This window comes from Argiope bruennichi, chromosome 11, assembly GCF_947563725.1.
Source record: "Argiope bruennichi chromosome 11, qqArgBrue1.1, whole genome shotgun sequence".
Classification (NCBI taxonomy): domain Eukaryota; kingdom Metazoa; phylum Arthropoda; class Arachnida; order Araneae; family Araneidae; genus Argiope; species Argiope bruennichi.
In genome coordinates, this window is record NC_079161.1 from 42,286,390 (window position 1) to 42,309,568 (window position 23,179).

Below are 23,179 nucleotides of genomic sequence, written 5' to 3' on the forward strand. Positions count from 1 at the left end.
TAAATACAACAAATAGTTGACCATCTGTTGTTGCTAAATCTTAATGTTATACTTCTTACTCAATTTATTTTTATCTTTTAAAATCTAAAGATTCATCAAAATTTAGAAATGGAATTTCTTGACGACAACAATATTTTCAAATATGTATTTCGTATTCGAGAAAGTAAAAAGATGAACTTAATTACAAAAGAACCTCCCTCACCCCTCCAAAAAAATTCTCTAATCTGTTAAAAGAACTTAAGAACGAAACTTCATTTTCCGATTTGTTTATATCGCTTTGCAAAGAGCGCAATTTTCTCCCACTCCAATACAGCACACTTCTAGATTGTTTAAGGCATTGATGAGAGCTAGAGGTGAGCGATCAGGGCGTCTCCTCATTTGAATACCAAATGCACGACCACCTGTTCTAGACAACCCCATTTGCATAGCAGAGGGAGATTACAGCGGATTAGCGGGGCATTCCTGAAAGGGCTGAAGAGTATCGTGTGCTAAATAGCTCTCCACCATAGGAATGTCGAGATATCACTTAAAGGACCAAATCCCCAATTTGGTACTAAAGTTGGAGGAGCTTTAAAGACTCGACTATTATGAAATGCTCTCTATCTGTGGGAATTATGGTGTTATTTCACTGTTTTATTACATAATTGTGTTTATGAATTTAGGATTAAGGTTTACTTTTTTTTCTTCATATACAGCATTTTTTACGTAATTTTATCTAATATATTTCATATTTGTAAAGACTGAATTTTAATATAAATTTGTTCCCTACTTGATATACTAGAGTTTCGAAATTCCATGTACTTATATGTTTTTAGTGGCAATAAAGTGTTTAAAATTTTTAGATCTTTATTATCAATTAATCAATTATTTTAATTAACTTTTTATTTTACACTAGTGGCGACATCTGGTAGTCAAATTGTGAAGAAACGGTTTTGAGATTTCATAACGTTAATCTATATTTATAATAATGAATAAATGATTCTATAATAGCATACACTATACAAATTATATTAATAAATTCAAAACTAAATTGCTGGTATCAGAAATTCTATTTTTTAAAAAGGTTTATTAGCAGCATAAAAAGTATGTCTTTTCAAATTCGAAACAATATCTGACTCATAATATGAAGAATTAATGCAAAATAAATATTTCTTACTATAATGCTATGCTGCAAATATAAATGCAATTATATATAAATAATTTGCTATTAATAATAATATTAATAATAATTATAGCTGATAATATTAATAATATAAATATAACTTAAATAAAATAAAAGTTACTTAGAAGAAATCGTTTGCTTGAATTTAACAGTAATAAATAATTAAATCCTCTATAATGGATTAATAAGCTTGCATAAGATAAATCAATTGACATTAAAAAAATCATTAATGAAATAATGTTATAATAATAATTTTTATTTTATTTTATCCAGCTTTCTATTATTTTCAATTCAAAATAGTTTATTTACAGAATGAAGAAATTCATATTTGCAATCTATTTCTTCTGACGTATATTATACAAAATTATAAATGCACACTTTATTATTGTAGTTACATAGTTGAAGTAATTATCATCAAAATATGTATTACTTTGCAGTAAAAACATAATATAAAAAGACCTTTGAAAAGATGGAGGGAAGAGGGGTTGTTTCTCGTTCATAAAATAGATTTGTTAAAGATATCAGAATTTTATATCTCTCTTCAATAATAGCGAAAAAAACCTTTGGTTTGTTTATTACGTCATAAACAGATACAAAAGATTTTTACTATCTTTAGAACAATCAATTATTTACAAAACAAACTGATGAAAATGCTTTTCAAAACCAAGAAATTTGCCACAAATTTATAATCGATATTTCTCTATGTAAAATTGCCATAAAACTTATATATAATTTAAAAAAAAATAATATATCATTTTCTCCGCAAAAAATTTCCGAAAATTTATTACATTTTATTAATATTTTTGTATAATTATTTATTTTTATAATTTTTTTATTTATTAAGTTTTATTATTTAATTATATAAATATTTATAAAAATTATAAATATTTTTATACATTCTTTGAATTCAAAATATTTTCATATCCAGTTTATTGAATAATTGTGTAAATGCAGAGGATTTCGAAAAACAAAATTATCTAATTTATCGGTTGTTTTTAAAAAAATTCTGGTTTGTTTAATATTTTCATTTTAATTAAAAAAACCTTTCAGGCGATAAAAGAATTTTGTGTGTTGTAATATTTTATAAAAAAATTAGTTTTTACATTTAAAATGACAGACATGAAGCCTTTTAATCCTGGAAAAAGACTAGATATATCAGCTAGTAATAACTAAAAATATATTTTCCACTGGAATAATGCATATTTAGAAAATATATAATATTGATAAAATCCTGATATCACATCTACCATTAATGCATAAAGGATTATAAATTTTAAAATGATTAAAAATTAATTTTTTTCTCTGAGATTTGAAGTTTTTGTTTTAAAATAACTACTAATTAAATATCTCTCGACATGCAACATGATCCGTAGTTGTATGCAGCAACTAATTAGCAACTCGCTCTACAGCAATCTACAATGGAATAAAAAATATTTGAGTGTTTTCTGTACCATAAAACGCCCCTGCAGTCCTTATCAGCACATTACAATATCCTTCCTTTAATAATGGGCGCAAAGCCTTTTGTCATGTTTACTACGTCATTAGCGACATTGCGACTCGGTCACTAATGAAACGCGAAATTTCTTCCGTTCGTTTAAATAATTACGTGCCGCATTAGCATTAAAGGGAGGGGAGACATTAAACCTTAACGTCTGTCCTCTAAAAAGACGAAAAGACGATGCATGTTGCGCGTGTGTCACTCCTTTATGCGAGCTGTTAAAGGCTAGACATTCCGTAAATGTGAATTCGCGCCGCGACAAAAGCTGTTCTAAAAGATGTTCTTTCTTGTGTGAGGAAAAGGAAGAATTTCTTTGAGCATTTAAGCGGTTATTCCTTTCAAAAGGTGGCTTCCCTTTTGAAATAAAAGGTTAACGACTGAGGTGGCGAGGAGTTAATTAAAATGCAAATGAAAAGCTTTTCAAAGCGACGCTGAAATGAAATGAAAATTGGTCTCGGCCGGTAAGAGGAACAAAGAACTTAGGGTACTTAAGAAGGGGAAAATAAAGTTATTTATGGGGTTGAGTTTCAAATATTTTAATATGCGTTAAAAATTCTTTTGTACCGTCAATGCTAACATACTGCTTTTAATGCTGTAGCAGTGTTTTCCGTTTTATTTAGAAGAAAATGAGGTTTATTTTGTTGTTTGTGTGGAATCACCCCTAATTGTTTCTCAAAAATGTTTATAATTAACACTGTTTTAATTAATGAGCCAAGTAGTCAGTACGATGTAGTAATTACTTTCTAAGCAGTGACTTTTTATACGTTGAAATCACTGCAATTACATGAACCCTGACCGATTCACATAATTTATAATCATAATGCTCATTCTAATCTTGGTCCGATAATTAAATGTTCATTGAAACGTTTTAGTCTTTGAAATTAATGCAATCGTATAATCGTATTATCGATTTACAGTATTTATACAGGATGTCCTGAAATTCCTGTTCGAAACTTTAAAGGTAGGTAAAATACATATTAAAGAAGTATTTTTACTTTCTCCTATACGTAATACAGACAAAGTATTGTAATCGGCAAAAACTCGAACTCGAGATTTTGACGAAACTCCAAATTTTAGACCACCTTGAGTTCGAAAAACACGTTTTTGGGAAATGTCCGTCTGTGGAAAAGATAACTCCAAAATGCTTTGGGCTAGACCATTGAAATTTGGTATACGGTCTTTACACCAAATTTGCAGATTTTTATCAAGTTTTGTATAAAATTTGATCAGTGGAAGTCCGTCTGTCCTGCTGTTCGAATAGAAGTTAACGAAGGAACGAAGTTTGCGAAAGAAAGAGAACAAGGCAGATAAAATTCCTTACACATATTTATCACCTATATTGTAGGCACCTATCAAAATTTGTGCCAGACTCAGAAACAGGTTGACCGTTTGTCGGTCTGTACTTTCAGTAAAAGTAACCGCGAAAATTTAAAAACGCAGTGACTTAAATATAGCAAATGTGGTATGGTATTTTGTGATTGTAAGTACAGTTTTGTGTCAAATTTTTGTTTCAATCGGGTAAAAAAAAAACATGTCTAAAACAGAAATTCGATTTTTATAAACTATTAACGCATACCAGAGATTAATCTCCATATATATCACCAAGAATGGCTCGATAGATTCAGTAAAAATGCTAAATTCATGCCAAAAGTTAATATTTCGCAGCTGCTGAGCGCCAGTGTCATGTAAGATGAGTATGCGAGTGTTCGGGAGACCACCCCCACTGGTTTGTATAGCAATATGGGGTCAGAAATGAAAAGTTTAGGCGGAAAAAATAATAAATATTGAGGACCGAGCAACTCATATCCGGTTTCTTAACATAAAATGAATCGCTTTCACAAACCTGGCGGTGTAAACGTAGAAAATTTTTTTTATCCAGTTTTGTTCCATTCAGAAAGCGTTTATGGTACAACCTCTCAATTATCCCACAAGAAATATATTTTGTACCTTTTTATTATTCGAAATTTTATCTCTTCAATTTTATCAGTTTTATTTACGCATGATTTTTTTCTTCAATTTTTATTAATTTTTCAAAATTTTTCATTTTAATCCTTTTATTTTAATATGTCTTCAGAATTAATTTTAAATGCAATTTGTAATAACATTTTTTATTGTTGAAGAACAAGAATACATAATAAGAACTGTTGCCAGAACGCATTAGCAGAATTCTGTAAAAACAATGAAATAATTTGTTTAAAAGATTAACAATTTATATATCAGGAACAACTATTGGTTTTATTTATTTTTATATTTTATTAAGAAAAAATTCATATAATTGTCTTAAAACATTCGTTTAAACCTTTCTTATACATAAGTTTTTGTAAACAAAATTTAAACTCTTTATTTAAAGAATATCAATAACTTCTGGCGAAACTTAACTATCGACGGTTTTTAAAAATCGTTTGGTATAATTATATCAAAAAATGTTTCAGACGAGAAAAGGAGTTTGTATATTATAATAATTTATACACATGTAGTTATTTTGTTAAAAATACTAGACAAGCAAATATTTTAATTCCGAGATATGCCAAGTATTATCAGCTAATGGTAGCATGCAAATTCAATTCGTTCATCGCACATTTTATGTAAAATCTTTGCAATGAATATAAAATATTATAATGCTTTCTTTTTTTAAATGCTGTGATGAAAGAAATTAAATTTAGTAAAATTTATGTTATATATTTAAGAAAATGATGTAACAGAAAATACATTGCATTATTTAAAGTCGTCGTAACCATTTAATTTTTCGAAAGTTGTTTTATTAACAAATTAAATAAATGAATGACTTGGAATATATGATGAAGAAAAAAAATCTATTTTTGTAGAAAAATATTCATAATTTACATGTTTATTTAGTGGCAGAAAAACTTTTTTTAATGTTATGACAGAAATATGTATTTGGGTATTAAGAAAATAACGTGAAGTGAAATTATTGAATGAATGATGGTATTCTATTTGAAAAACCTTTCAGCAAATTATCATTTATGAATCAGTTTCATAAATTGCTAATAATAATTATGCAACCCAGTTTTATATTTTTTGGTGGATAATTACGCGTTGTTAAAGAATCTGTAATATAACTTCACCTCACAATTTTTAGTAAAGAGAAAATTATTACAGATATATTAATAACTTTCATTAGACTCCAGGTTTAAAAACTTCTGGTGACAAACTTAGCTGCATTTAGAGATTTGGCGGCAAAATCGACTTTAAAGTTAAACTATTTTACGATATATAGATTAGATACGATACCCTTCTAGAAATTCCTTTGCCATGTCATTGAGAGTATAAAAAAAATCAAGAGACAGAGTTCAAGTAACAGTCGATTGAATTTTCTCTTTGGAATGATTGTCTTCTTTGCGTGTTTCATGCTATTGCGATTGTTTAATAAAGATTTACTATTTGAGTATTCTTGATTTCTGCATGTGCTGTTTTGTATAAGCTTCGCCTTTGTTTCCTCTTTTTTATTTTTTGAAGAATAAAGCATCGGCAATAGATATTGAGCCAGTTGGAATTTTCACCATATACCCACAGGAAAATTTTTCGTTATAATATTAATTAAATCGTTCCATTTTGACTTCATAATTATGTGTTAAAGGTCATTGCAAATCATATAACATAGCCTCTTTTTATGTATTTTTATTACTTCTTTTATTTTTACTGTAAGCAATGAATTTCAAAAGTGAATTAGAAAAACTTATTTTCCTTCACAAACTATTAACTGCATAAAAAATGCATCCCTTTTCTCCCCAAATGTCATTAGGCAGGCATTCAATATGTCGCAGGCATTTTAGAAGATTCCATCTAACACAGAATAGCATGAGAATATGATAACTTCTTTTTAAGCTTAATGGCATGAATTCCGTTTTTGGTATAAAAATGCAATTTAAAAAATATATCATTTACATTTCCGACTCTCATTTTCATAGATTTTAAATGTTTAAACATACTGATAACAAAAAAAAAAGTGTTATTTAAAATGCACTTATGTACTTTGTTAAAGGCCAGTTATTGAAAAAATGGCTTCCTAAAACTGAAGATAATTATTTAATAATCATAAAAAACTAAACTTTCGTGTCATGCAATTATCACTTTAATTAATTACTTCCTTGAAATAGCTTCTTAAAATTCGAATAAAATATTAAGCTCTGTTTTACAATATTTAATACTTGATTAAATGGTTTTTTGCTCCACGTGCTTGCTTTCTTTCTTTAAATACACATTGATATGAAAAGTATAAAGACTGAAGAAACAATTTTATTGAGGATAAATTTTAATTAAAACTATTTTTTATTTTTCATGAATTTAAAAAATATATATTTTAAGCAGTATAAAAAATTAAATGTCATTTACTTCAATTCAAAAAAATCTTTTAAAAACTAAACTATCTCAAAGATTATGAGGCGTTAATAAATTTCTTTTTTTAAAAAACAAGAAATGTGTAGCAGTTTTATTCTTGATTTTTTGAAGATCACAGAAATGAAGTTATTTAAAATCTCCACATTACCGAATAACAAATCGTCTGCGCTGTTGCCATGGAAACGAAAAGAGGAAAGATGAATAGTTCCGAGTATAATTCATTTTTTTAAATTCAGATATCAAAAACAGTGAGCTGTTTACTTATTCGAAAATAGGATTTACCAATCTTGATACATTTTCTGTTTTTCCATATATCTTAACTGTGAATCATTCTAAAGATATTAATACTTCGCAATAAATAATATTTATCTAGATGTAAAATGAACAAAGTATAAAATCTAATAAAAAATTGCAAGTACAATTTGTCTACAATATTTACACTTATTTTTAATCATATAACTTAAAATGAAACTTTTAATGTAATATTTATAACTAATTCCCAGTATGGTAAAAGAAATTTTTGTAACAGCTTTCAGTAAAGAATATTTGTATCATTAAAAGTTGAAAATCTTTTTTTTTTTTCCGAAAAATCAGAACGAATATACAGTGTCTCACAAAAGTGATGGGACACTTGTTCTTTACAAAAGGAAACTGTAATAAAATAAATTAACAAAACATGTACAAATTTTTTGTGGGTGTGTTTCATACTTAAATTTAGTAACAATTATTACATAACATACATTTTGTCAAAATATTAAAAGGTTAATTTAATAAAAATACAATTGTTTAGAACGGTGCAAAAAATAGCTCACATAAGTGATGGGACACCATTAGATATGCAACAAAAATAGTCTGAAATAAGCAATAAAAATATTTTTGGTGGTTTTATTTTTACTCAAAAGCAATTGGCAATAATTTATAAAATCGTCTGCAGTATTTCTCTCCAGTTGGTTTTGGAATTTTTGTGTTTTTTAGCTCTGTGCAGTCATGAATGCTAAACAAAAAGAAACTTCGCCTTAAATTCGAAAATTAGTTATTAATTTGCATATTGAACGTGGAAAATCTATTAAAAAAACTGCTGAAACAGTTAACTTGAGTCATTCAACAGTTTTCAATATCATTAAACGATATAAAAAGAATCGTATTATTCAGGATAAAAGAAGACCTGGACGGCCATCAAAGCTATCCAATGGAATAAAGCGAATTATCGTTCGAAATATTAAAAAAAATTCAAGAAAGAGTGCTCCTAAAGTTGCTGCTGATTTACAAGCATTATATGGAATAATTGTTAATCCTGAGACTATTAGAAAGGAAATTCGATCTACTGGGTATCACGGTAGGGTAGCCAGGAAAAAATTCTTCGTAAGTGAAAAGAATAGAAAACTCGGACTAGCTTCCGCAAAATCCAACATAAATAAGAATTCTGATTACTGGAATAAAGTTATATTTGCTGATGAGAGTAAATTTAATATATTTGGTTCTGACGGTAGAAACTTGGTGAGGAGAAAACCCAGGGAAGAATTTCGCAAACAGAACTTGGTGCCAATAGTAAAACATGGTGGTGGAGGAGTTATGGTATGGGGGTGTATGTCGTCCGCTGGAGTTGGTAATCTTGTTTTTATTGACAGTATAATGGATCAGTACAAGTATATTGACATTTTTAAAGCAAAATTTGAAATCTTCAGCACCAAAATTGAACCTTCATAACGATTTTAAATTCTACCAGGACAATGACCCCAAGCACACTGCTTTGAACGTTAGACTCTGGCTGCTGTATAACTGTTCTGAAATAATAAAAACACCACCACGATCTCCAGACTTAAATCCCATAGAGAATATTTGACAAGAATTGGAATCAAGAATTCGCAAACACACCATTTCTTCAAAACAACAATTAAAATCGGTGCTTCAAGAAGAATGGTGTAAAATCACTCCAGAAATCACAAAAAAATTAGTCGAATCCATCCCAAGAAGATTAAATAATGTTTTAAAAGTAAAAGGAAATCCAACAAAATATTAAAACCTTTTAAAAAGTAAAATTTTTGGATAAATATTTGATGGAAAAGTAAGTGCCCCATCACTTATGTGAGCCATTTTTTGCTCCGTTCTAAAAAATTGTATTTTTATTAAATTAATATTTTAATATTTTGACAAAATGTATGTTATCTAATAATTGTTACTAACTTTAAATATGAAACACACTCAAAAATTTTTTGTACATGTTTATTTATTTATTTTATTACAGTTACCTTTTGTAAAGCACAAGTGTCCCATCACTTTTGTGAGACACTGTATATTTTTAAAAGTATTTCAGTAACAGTTTCAATTATGATACTTTTACTGACGGCATTTATTATAGTTTTTTTTGTTATTTTTAGATATTTTTCCCTTCTTCTTCTTCATGAGCATAACAGCCCCTTGTAGACCTTAGTTGCTTCAACCACGCGCACTTTGCAGCTTTTTTCCTTACGTAAAATTTTATAAATGATTGCAATGAAATGAAGCAAAATTTTGAATATTATTTTCAATAACTAAAAAGTTATCAAAGTAAAAAAATAGAAAATATTGGTCTATGTGGATTGAAACCTGAAATTTACATAACTAAATAGAGTAATAAGTAAATTGTCTAAACAGATTAATAGACTAAATAGCATAAGTTTTATGCCAAAATTAATAAATTTAATAACAGATCAGAAGATCATTTCAAGTTCATAATGCTTTACACAAAATGATGCATAAAATTTATGACACATCTTTATGCAATTCTATTGAAAACAAAATGATTATGTTTAAATTGTGGTTAAAATGTCATTTCGGTACAAAATAAAATTTTTTGCATTATATTTTACTTTAAAATGTTTTTTATAATGTAAATCATGCAAATGTTTTGAAATTTTTGAACTTTTTTTATATAAACAATGTCATAATAAGTGGAATATGTTTATTGTTTTTATTTATTAAAATTACTAATATTTATTTATTTATCCTGTACTCTTTATAAAATTTTGAAATATTAAAAATAAATTTCTGCCGTCATTTTTAACTTAAATCTTTCATATTCATTTATTTCTATGTCGGTTTTTAGTCGTTTTTAAACACACATTTACTCACTTTTAAAACCAATTTTACACCTGCTTATATCCAGTCTAATTTTTTATTGTTGTACATCAACTTCGTATTAACTAAGATTCAGTTTTTTTTATTTTAAAATGCAAGACATTAATTGATTTTTTTTCTTTTCAGAAAATGAAAGTGTCAAAAGTGCATTTGGAAGAGGTGAGTTATATCTTTCATTTTTTGAATTCAGTGGATTTTTTTTTCTGTTTATTTTCTATTAAAAACTAGCATTTATTATTCGCAAAGAATGTGCAAAAAAAAAATGTTTCTATAGTTAAGTAATCCATCAGTTCTGACACGGATAAATATTATTTTTTTCATTTTTCATACCGTAATTATCAAAGCATGATAAATAAATGTATTTAAAAGCAGTTTACAGGGGAAAAAATACAAAAAAGAAAAGGAAAATGAAAACGATAATTTAAAAGCATGGAAAAACAGCAAAAACTGCAAGACGATTTTTATTCGTTTGAAGAAGAATGAGTATGATCATTCTAGATTTTTTTCTAAAACATTTATAACTATAAAAAAAAAAAAAAAATTGTTCCACGACTTATTCTTATGGAATTACTTAACTAATTGTCAAACTTTATTCTAGTGAAAATCTCAGCGAGGACAATAAAGAAGAGCAATAAGAAAGAAGATATTAACTTCACTAGAAATGGGTTTTAAAATATGCAAAAATCCTTTTTTGTTCGGATTAAAACGCAAGCTAGGAAAGTAATAAAAACAGTATCCGATGGTATTCGTATATATTATAGTAAGATATTTTAAACTTCTGTCATTAATTTTTGAATTTTTTTTGATAAAAATTGGAATAAATTAAAACTATATTAATGTCTTCAGTAAATAAGATTTTTTGTAAAAAAAATTTATCTGCAATTGGAAAGGAAATTTCTTTATATCTTCCTTTATATCTAAGTTACTGTCTCACAACATAAATTGATGATGTTAGAAATAGTCAATATTAGGACTTGAAAATCACTTTTCAGCCTCTAACTTCTAAAATATTGTAATTATCGGAAAACTTTAAACACAAAAGTTGTTCGCCTTAATGAATGCCCTAATTGGGCTATTTAGGTTTATCTTTCTATATTCAATATTAAGAAATTTATAGCGAAATGAAAATTCCCCCCCCCACCATTTCCACCCCCTTTGAGCTAGATAGCCGATTCCTGAATTCGTCAGATATTTTTACATTTCTAACAACATATTCCAAGCCAATTAAAATCCAAACAAAATTACTCTAGTTATTCTTTTCACAAGATAATATATATATATATATATATATATATATATATATATATATATATATATATATATATATATATATATATATATATATATATATATATATATATATAATGATATTTTAAACTCTTAATTTAATCCAAATTAATTTCCAAAATTTAGCCCATAGTAAAATATTCTCTTATTTTGTGATTCAATTCCAATTTCGGTTTAATTAATCCCTTTGTAAAAATAATGCGCCATCAGTGCTACGTATCCAATGAAAGTGATACTTTTGCCCTTATCAGAGGTCAAAATATGCATTTATCATCTGCACGTGGCCGGAAATCCTATATTATATAAGACTAGTGATCATTTGTTTCGTCTCTTTTCGCTCTTCTTACTTCTGCTTTTGTGCCGCGCTGCGTCTGCTTGTAAATAAATTGCTTTCCCGAGATGGATGTTAAAGAGAGAATAAAACGAAATTAAAAATACAACGTCTCATCTATGTCTTCAAACCTGCACTCTGCTTCAAACAAAATATGTTACATAATAATTAGTGATATGATTAAAAAAATAAAACACACACACACACACACACACACACACACACACACACACACACACACACACACACACACACACACACACACACACACATAATATAATATAACATAACATAACATAATATAAACTAACATTTGAATGATGGATGGTTTTGAGTTCAAGGGACCATGACCTGTGAAGAACTGATGAAATTTTCCCTGTCTTGTCATGAGAACCATTGCAATAGGTAGTCTTCCAATAGGAATCTACCTAAAAAAGAATGTCGAAGAAATACTATGAAATTTTCATCTTTGTTCCTATTAATTTAAGTAATTGATTATATTAATTTAAGATATAAAATTGTTAAATTAAAATCTATATGTTTCAAATAATTGGCTGAGGTTCAAAGTCCCAGCCCCAACTACTGTACCTATTTCGCGAATAATTTTCTTTTCACATTAAAGCTCATGAGCCGTAGATATGTCATGTTTATCCTTTACAGCCCCAATTGCAAGAAAAATATTAAAACCACAATTACACTTTGCATGTTTTACGGGGCAAACATGGTAAGATTTCCCAGACCAAATAAAGTTCCCCTCCCCTTACTGATTTAGTCAATCTTTATCCCATTTGAATTCTCATAAACTATTTATCAATGGCCACATGCACCTCTGCCCCGCTGTATTTGATTATCGCAAAATAAAACTTTGGCATATCTCTTGTCCTCAACAAATGGACCGATTTCACCAATTAACTTCGCTCTTTTGAGTGCATAGCTAACCAATCAGAATGCTGAATGATTATTGTGCAAGTAGGTTATTGGAACGAATACAAAGGATGACCTGGAGGCCATCTTTTTATGGTCCCCCTTTCTAAACCTTAGTCAATATTTTATGAAATGGAAAGAATATTGTCGTAAGGTTGATCATATTTGAGCAGTTAATCGGATTATATGTGATTGTCAGATTAAGAGAAAATGATCAACATCGGTTAGGTAAAAGAATTAAATAAACTGATTTACTTTTTTATAATCCGTCTTTTTATGGACGATCTTTTTATAGTAAATCTTTTTATAGACCGTCTTTTTTATAATCTATCCTTTCCCTTTATGCGTTCTTATTTCTCATCTCCTTTATATTCTTAAATGATATTTTAGAATGGCCTTATCACATAATCAGCGTCTTCACTTAACCAACACTTCCTTTTTTTTAAAAAAAAAGTACTGAGTTAAGAGCTCTAAGTATAGAAGAAAAATTGGTTGAATTTGTTTTTAGTGAGCTCTTTTATAAAGTATGTAAAGAAAGCTGAAAAGTTGGTATTTGATTTAAAGAAGCAATGGCTCGTGTCCTCCTTTATGGTAAATCTTTTTATGTCCTTCTTTTTATAACCCATTCTTTCCTTTACCCAATCTTACTTCTCATCTTCTTTGTGTTTCTTAAGGATATTTTAAGAACAATTGTGTTTCATAATTATCTCCTTCTCTTGACCAATACTTGATTTTAAAACGGGTACTGGGGTAAGGCACTATAAGTGCGCTTGAAACATTTGGTGAATTTATCATCATTGGCTCTATTAAAAAATATATAAAGGGGCAGAAAAATTGGTATTATAGTCAAAGAGACCATGACTTATTTTCTCATAAACAAAGCGTAAAACCTATCCTTTTGTGTCTTATGAGGAATATTTTAGGAGGTCCGTTTCTATATCTCTTGGATCATGTTACGCCTAAAGAGAGACTTTCTTCCAGCTTCGACTTGTCTTGCCCTAAACAAAACATACGAGCTCAGAAAATGAAGCTGCTAGAATAAAGAGAAGCTGAAAGAAATAATAAATACTTACCAAAACCTCATCAGGCAACATCATCAGCACAAGAGGATTCTTTATGGGCTTAAAAATAGAAGCGAGAAACTTCTAAAAATTTTTTTGGAAACCTTGGAAAATTGTGAGATTACTCCACAATTTTGGAAACCTTGGAAAATTGTGCGATTACTCCACCATTTTGGAAACCTTGGAAAATTGTGCGATTACTCCACCATTTTGGAAACCTTGGAAAAGTGTAAGATTACTTTACCATATTTGGAAAATTGTGAGATTACTCCACCATTTTGGAAACCTTGGAAAATTGTGAGATTAATCTACCATTTTGGAAACCTTGGAAAACTGTGAGATTACTCCACCATTTTGGAAATCTTTGAAAATTGTGAGATTACTCCACCATTTTGGGAACATTGGAAAATTGTGAGATTACTCCACAATCCACAAAATTCTGGGTAATCTTGCTACTCTTCCTGTCAGAGAAGCTATATAATTCTTCTCTTTTCGTCGGTCAAAGATTCGACTTCAAACGAATATCGGTGAAGAAGAGCTCGCTAGATTTACCGACGTGTGTCCATCTAGAAATTCTATTGGGCCCAGAGGCTATTATTCTTAAATTCGTCTAGATCAAGAGGCGCCAACAATTTGTCTTATAAACGGAAATAGATTTCTAATTTTGATTATTATTAAATGCTTTTTTAGGTTGAAAACCTCCCATACTAGAGTTCATTTCACGTCCCGGTGACTACATTTTTCAACGATTGTATTTCGCAAAGGGATGGCAAAAACACAAAATTAGAAACAAAATTCATTTAAAATGTGTTGCAAGAAGAATGGGGTAAAATATCTTCAGATTCCACCAAAAGTGTTGCTTGAATCAATACCACGACATTTAGAAGCCATTACAAAAGGTAAAAAACGTGCAATTAAATATTTACACTTTCTTTCTATGCGAGATATTACAAAAAAAAATCATTGGTGTATTCTCAATTTTTTGAAGCAAAAAAATAAATAACTAAATAAAAATAAATAAAAAATATGCATTTGTTTATTTTAAAATGTTTCTGAAACTTTTCAATTTTGAAATTTTTCGTTCATTGTTCCTTTTTTCTACTGAAACCATTTATAATGTGTAAAAATAAAAATATGTTTGCACTTCTCGGTTATGCGTTATTTATATTGAAAGTCGGATTTATCAAGTAAAAGTAAGGTGTACTCTCAATTGTTTGAGCCACTGTACATTAATATTTTGCATCAAATCATTAGTTATCTGTCTACTCCAGCGATTCTCAACCTGTGAGGCGCCCCCCCCTAGGGGGGCGCGAGAATATCCAAGAGAAAATGTTATTTAAAAAAATTGATTAACTGACTGAAAGGAAAGCAAAATACATTTCGACATATTTAATAATTTAATAAAGTAAAACAGCTTACTGAATTAAAACATACTAAATTAAAAACAAATTTAATAATTATTAGTGATTTCCTGAGGCCTGTCTTGCAAAGCAAAGTTTTTCGAAGGAAGGCTTAATATTAGAAATAGCCACTCTCAGTTCTGTTTCTATATTTAGCCGAGATCTATATTTTGTCTTCAAAGAAGCCACAACAGAAAATCCAGTTTCACAAATGTAGGATGTTGAAAATGGCAATAGAATGCAAAATGCCCTTGTTTTTAGTGCAGAAAAATCATCCACTACTTCTGTCCAAAATTCAAATAGTGATTTATAACTAAATTGACTTTTAGCTTCGCCACTTGTCGTGAAGTCGATGAATTTTTCTTCCTCAGCAATTGAGAGTCCTTCGGGAGTCTTATGAATGGATCCCTAACCCACTAGTAACTTGCTATCAGTTTGTAGTCAGCAAGAAAATACTTTAAAATTCTTTGCCAGTATGGCTACATGATTTTCAATGGTTACAAAAACAACTTTTACATGTTCTTCTTCAGCCTTGTAAGTTTTAGTACAATCATCCACATTTGAAAACATTATTAGGTTTTTTTGCTTTAAATTTCTGCTCCACATTTCCAGTTTTCTACAAAAAGCATTAACATTATCACTCGTATCCAACATATATGTATTTGCTCCTTGGAGTTGAAGATTCAAGTTATTTAATTTCTCTAATATGTCGACCAAGTAGCTCAATTTCATCACAAATAAACCATCGCGAAAATTCTAGGCCTCCGGTCTATTTTTCTTCTTCTAGGAAAATGGCGATTTCTTCTCTTAATTCATAAACACGTTACAAAAATTTCCCACGTGATAACCACTTTGCCTGGCAATAAAATAGTAACGCTGAATGTAATGAACCCATGTCTTTACAAAGTGCAGAAAAGATTCTCGATTTCAGGGGTCTCATTTTCATATAATTTACTACGGTTACAACCGTAGTTAGCACAATATTCAGACAAGGACTCATTTCTTTCGAAGCCGGTCACTGAACAAGTACCATCGGTACATATTCCGACGCAATTTTTCCATTCTATGTTTTCCTCGTTCATAAAAACATTTAAAATAGCAAATAATGCTGTTGTTTTGAGTTCTATTGGTTTGCAGAAAAGCAGTTCTTCTACTACTGACATATTATCACAAAATCGAACATAGGCAATTAAATGAGCATCTTTATTACTATCTGTTGCCTCATCAATTGAAAACAATTTGTCACGCAACTGTATTGAAAACAATTTGTCACGCAACTTCGAGAAAAGCTGACACTGTACATCTTCAGCTATATCACCAATTCGACGAGCAACAGTATCATTTGAAAGAGGAATGGACTGCAATTGTTTTGAAAAATTATCTCCAAACATAGTTTCTACAATCTCAATTGCTGCTGGCAAAATAAGCTCTTTACCCATGGTGTGAGGTTATTTTACATCAGGCTATTTTATATGAAACTTTGTAAGATGTAATTAAAGCTTTTTTATTCACAGAGAAAGTTTATTTAAAAATGATTTTTGCTTTTCATATGATTTTAATTCGAAGAATTCTCTGGGTTTGTTGACGTACTCACTATGAAGCGCGTTTCCAAATGTTGTTTAAGTTTATTAGGTTTCATGCTGTCTAAGAACAACATTTTTGAGCAAATGATACACAGGGGGCCTTTCTTCATTTACTTCAGTACTGGTAAACCCAAAATTTAAGTATTCTTGAGAATATTTTCTTGATTTTATTTTCGGAACCATGCTCGTCTGTGTACTTGTTGATGCTTGACTACCATATAATGCTCGCTTACTTTCGCTTAAAAATTTATCCACGAGTCTGCATAAATCTACTGCCGTGAATATTTAATAATGCAATTAACACGAAAACATATATAACATACACATTCACGATAGATTCGATAGCGATAGAAGGATCGACTCGAATGAGACTGGCTGGAATTGAAACTTGTGTTATCGAACATTTTCCTTCTTCCTATGAGAAAACATTTACTCTGCGCATGCTTGGTCGTGTGGGTTCCCTTCCACAAACATTACTTTCTTTTTTCTTTTGTTTAGTCATGCTTTTGTTTTATTTCTTTTATTATTCGAAAAAATGTATTCCCAGTTTCTAAATTTAGCTCACCCCGTCTAGGTTAATTTTCATTAACTAATTTTCTACTTTCATATTCTTTTAACGTTATATCTATATCTCTGCTTGGCTTTCATTTCAAATATAATATTTAAATTTTCCCCTCTTTCATTCGCTTCATCTGTTCACCGCCCGCTTTGCAAAATACCAGATGTGGTTTCTCGCCAACGTTGGCTCGTTTTTAATCTTGTTTTGGCAGTTAGTTAAAAATAATTTAAAAACAGAATCCAAAATACTCAATATACATTATTATTGTATACATTTTATTGTAAGTGGGGGGGGGGCGATGAGAATTATGATTGAAAACTGGGCCGAGAATACTGAAAGGTTGAGAAACGCTGGTCTATTCATGTTGATGTTACTCAATATAAGTGGAATTTCGAGTTGTTTCCACATCAAGATGGAAGATTATTAAATTTTGGATTCAATCCTTTAAAAAGAAAAGACCGAAAAATATTTCAATTTTCTCCTTAATGTAACAAAATTGAACACAAAGTGAGCCATATTGTGTAAATAGACGAAAAGAAAACACTCATGCTGTATAAATTCAATCAATATTAATTCCATTTCGACGAGCAGAATACATTGTAATTATTTAAGATACAGTAATTTATTTAGAAAAACCACGTGAAATAAATAAAAATTACCTAAACCAGCAAAAGTGAGACCTGCAAACATTCAAATTCATTTTTATTCCATTAACAAACAGCAATTCAACCTAATAAAAATAAATCATTTTACAAATAAATCCTTAAAGGAAACTTTTATTAAATAATCCCAGCAGAATTTTATTGCTTTCCAAAATGGAACCTCATTTTTAAAAAAAAAGTTCCCGCGTTTTATGCAGCCATTTAAATGATATTCTACTAACACATCATCAGTGCAAACGATAAAAAACAAAAACTGATTACAGAAATTTCGTTGCAAATAAAACTCGTCTGCAAGCAAATTGCGAATAATAAAAGCTCTCGGCAAATCTAAACGGCCGTAAAAATGAGTCAAACTGCTGTCATTAATCAGACGGAGGCAAAAGAATTCAATTAGAGGACTCCCTTTGTATTGTATTATTAGAGGATTCGACGAGCCTCCCCTTTATTGTCTTGCCAGTTTATTTTTAGAAGAATGATCAATATAGCTTTGAAGCTGCAAAAATCGTGACGTGGAACAATTTTAGGAAAATTATAGATATTTTTCCTCTTTGTTTGTAAAGTTCCAGAATTATTAATATTCGTAAATCGTGAATCTAATTTTAAAATCAAATTTTCGAATAGATTAACTGTAATAAGATAAAAAAGGATTATTTTCTGTAAATATTTGCATGCATTTCTGTATTCTATATAAAAGAAATGATTCAACTTATTCATATGGTAAACAAAAATCATAATAAGTCTACATTCCCACATTTTATATGAAATAAATTATTTTACGATGCCATAAAGGTAAACCAACTTGGTTGGTCTCCGCAAAACATTCTCGCATATTCTCTAATAAAGATGTTAACCCAGAAAACGCCGTATATGGCGTTGGTGTACAATACTTACGAAATATTAACCTTTGGCGCGAATTTTGCATTTTTACTGAATCTCTCGTATCGTCTTTGGCGAGTTTTTTGGCGATTAAACTCTGGCATGTATTATTAGTACCCAAAAATCGAATTTCTGTTTTAGATACGTTTTTTTTTACTGGTCGAATTAAAAATTTGTTCCACTTTAAATCACAAAATCCCAGACCAAATTTGATATAATTAAATTATAGCGTTATCGCATTGACTTGTTTCAAAATGAACAGACCGACTGACGATCAGCCCCTTGTTGGATTTGTTTCAAAATTTGATAGATACGAAATATTCAACTTTGGAGTGAATTTAGTAATTTCACTAATTCTATCGTGTGATCTCTTGGCGAGTGTTTGGCGATTAATCAATGACATGATGTTAATAGTAACAGAAGATCAAATTTGTGCTTTAGATACGTTTTTCTCAACCAATTGAAACATAGATTGGACAAAAGAAACTAATATAAAATCCCATACGAAATTCCATATATTTAAGCTATTGAGTTTACATATTTCTGACAGCATGGACGGACAAATCGCCAACCCTCTGTCATGCTTTGGTTCAAAATTGGATAGGTGTCTATATTAAAGATGTTGAATCTGTGTGCCGAATGTTACCCATCTAGCTCTCTTCGTTTTGTGGTTATCGTGTAATTATATTCGAACAGATGGACTGAGAGACTTCCTCTGGACGGATTTTTCAGAAAATTCGATAGAAATCTACAAATTTGGTATAGAGACGGTATACAAAATTTCATTTGTCTAGGTCAAAGCTTTTTTGAGTTGAATTTGTCACAAATAGGTGGACATTTTCAAAAAATGTGTTTTTCGAATTCCGGAAGGTCTAAAACATGGAGATTCGACAAATTTGTTCGAATTTTTTAATGATTACTATTCTTTCTCTATAGTACTACGTATATAAGAAAGTGAAAAAAAAAGGTAAAGATTTAGTCTTATTTGAGTAAACATATCAGTTAATAGCAATAACCGCCAAATATCTTTGATTAAAAATCGAGATATGATAAAATGTTTATTAAGTTGCTCTTAATATATAAGTTAAAAAATCTCTCTTCAAAACGCTATAGATTTTACTATCTCTACCATAAAATTAAGATTATAAGATATTTTACTTTAAAAATCAGAAGTCTCAAAATCAAGCAAAAAAAAAAAAAATTAAATTAAATTAAAAAAACGTGACCGCAATTCAGAATTTTTATTTCAATTTATCTTTTTAAATTTGATTGACTTTTTAATTTGATTGACTTTTTAAATTTGACTTCTCCACGTTTTGATTTTGTTAATATGTAATTACATGATATTTCTATTTCTGGAATGTATTGTCCTACTAATTCCATTTTAAGTATATTTTAAGATGTTTACATGTTATTTTAGTATCAAATTATAAAATTTTCGAATTATTTGAGTTCATGTTAAAAGTATGAGAAGTAATAATTCGATGTTGTATGACACATGGGAAAGACGATTCAAAGGTAAAAAATTTAGAATATTTTCCTTTTTGATTCATTATCTTCGGAAATAATGGACAGATTTTAACGACATTTGGTCTCTAGGTTATTATGAGAACTTTTCATAATTATGATCCAAATTTTTACTTTTATATAATGAAAAAAAGAAATGGATCCTTCTTTCATAAATTTTCATCTTAAAATATATTTCTTTATTATATATTTAAATGTATGTACTTTTAAAAAATGTTTTCATTTAGATATCTGCACCATTTTTTGAATATAAAAGAAGTGCTAGCCATCTTCGGTGACCAACTACTCATCTATCACATTTGTAGCATTCATTTAACAATGTCGATGAATTACATCTTACCGCATCAAATGAAAGTACCATTTAAACTTATAGTAGCACAATAAACTTTCAGCATTTTGATTGGTTAGCTATGCACTCAAGATCAATGCAGGAACGTGTAAAACAGAGGCTGCTGAATGGAAGGACGAAAGGATTAAAAAAAAAGAATAAATAAAATTTAAAAAAAAGGAAGAACTGATGTGATCTTCTCGAAACTTTCCCGCATTTCCTCTAATAAAAGTATTATCGTTTCTATTTCACGCATAAAACTGTGGATCTTGATACCACAAATGCTCAAGTTTTCAGAAATTCAAGTTCTCAGAAATAATTTTATTTGTTTTAATATTTGTATTTCTGCACATGTGCATTTGCGATGATATTAAATACATTTAAGAGAAGTTTTTAAAAATAAAATTAAAATAGACAAATCAGTCTTAAAACATTTTATATTATGAGTATACGATTAGAAGTTCCAATTTCATTTAATTTTTTTATTTACAAAATTTCATCGAAATATTAATTTTATTCACATCAAAAATCTTGCCAATGCCTTTTGTTATTGAATTTTATTGAATTTATATATCACTACATTTAGAAATATTTCCCATAAATAACAATTATTTCGTTTAATTTCTTTCAATGCTAATGAAACAACAATCTACTATTTTTCTTAAGTTTAAAATTATATATTTGCAACAAAATATTTTCTTCTTTCCTACCTTAGCTATTAATTGCATTTACAAACTGCACAGTGCAGCGAAATTCAAAAAATTGCGAAGCAATATACGTTTCTTGTCACACATATAATCTGGAATAAAGAAGTTTCCAATTCACCGTATTGGAAACAGGATCGACACAGCAGCGCCATCTGCTATATAAAATAAGAACTACTACTCTTTGTGAAGAATTCACAAAGAGCAACACGATTTCTTTTTGAACTTTCTATGTGAATGTTCCTTTGCAATCACAAACACAAAGAGTTAAACAATAATTCCACGAAAGCTAAGCAATTTTTATCGCTTTATTATAAAAGAAAATAGCATTTACAACATGTATAATTAATTTAACATTTTTCTAAGAAATGAATATTCTATCTGGATATTTGTAAATTTTTAAATAAATTTAATTTCAAAGAAATTTTTTTTTATCAATTATCTAAAAAAAATTTAGTTTTTAATGAATTGATAACATTTGTTTCTTTTAATGAAAATGTTAGCAATAGCAGTTTTTAAATAAATGAAGCCATGAATTTGTATAAATTCTCTGATGAGGGGTGGAAAAAAGAAGAAAAATGAGTACATTTTTTTAGTCTAAAAATATTTTAAGATGCTTGTAATTTTTTTACACAAATTTTTCAAGATGCAAAATTTAAAAAGCCAAACATTATACTGCCTTTGAATCTATCGAGTTTCAGATATCCACTTTTTTTTTATCATAAGTGATGACTCCTTTGAATTTAAATTTTAAACAATCTTTCGAATTCAAAAGCTGTTATGTCTCAGTCAGACTTTTGACAAATACTTATATATAATTTTTGCAAAGCATTCTATTAGCAAATATTTGGACAACCAATAAACTACCTTTGTATGAGATAAAATATTCCCATAATCAAGTTAAATCTTGGAAGAAGAATTCAATTTTTGAGTTAAAATTCAGTGAATTTCTGCTAGACTTTTCAGTCGCATAATGTAATATATTTTTTATGAATTATTCATATTAAAAAAATGGATTAGAATTTAAAATTGTTATAAAAATGTAGTGAAAAAGCAGTACAGCTTCGAATTATGGTGAAAAGGAATTTAATAAAATAACTTTTTGTTTGACATAAGCTCCAGTGATTTTTGCTTTAAATCTTAGCTAGCAAATATTGCAACATAGATAAATTGAATGAGGTTATTCTGATTCAGTTAATTGTAATTCCAAAATAAAAGAAATTTAGAAAAAAATTACTAGTTACGTATAACATAATTTTATAATTTTTTAAAATTAGTTTTGTAGTAACTAATAAATGCAGGACTCTACTTTATATGATGTTCATATATTTAATTTTTAAAAATGCAAGTGCCGATGTTAAAATGTTAACAGATATACATATCGGTTAACAAAATCTCATTACTTATTAAAATTTCTAATGCTACCAAAATTTGCAAATCATAAAAAAAAAAGCATCAAAAATAAAAATTACATGGGGCACTTATATAATTTTTAAATTACATATTTCGTATATGTATATACTGCACATAAGAAATGTTTCTATTTAAAATATTTATATATCTCACAATGACTATTTTATTAAAAATTCTTCAATGAAATTTAAATCGTAATTCATTGTAATTTCAAATTAGAAGAATTTTGAAGAAAAAAAAAATTAGTTATATATAACATAATATCATTAAAAAAATTATTGCTTTTGCACTAATTTAAATTAATCTGCTTTACATGAAGTTCATTTAATTAATTTTAAAAAATCCAAAAATGCATATCTATTAACAAAATCTCTTTATTTATTGAAAT

General features: G+C 28.6%; 1 protein-coding gene across 2 annotated transcripts in view; it reads left to right on the plus strand.

Annotated features, from left to right (window-relative positions):
- LOC129956985 (uncharacterized) overlaps positions 1 to 23,179 on the plus strand; it is a 453,467-nt gene that overhangs the window by 288,454 nt on the left and 141,834 nt on the right. For both annotated transcript variants that reach the window (XM_056069077.1, XM_056069078.1), the window contains exon 2: positions 10,263 to 10,295. In XM_056069077.1, coding sequence (XP_055925052.1) covers positions 10,263 to 10,295 — 33 coding nt within the window. The remainder of the gene's footprint in view (positions 1 to 10,262; positions 10,296 to 23,179) is intronic.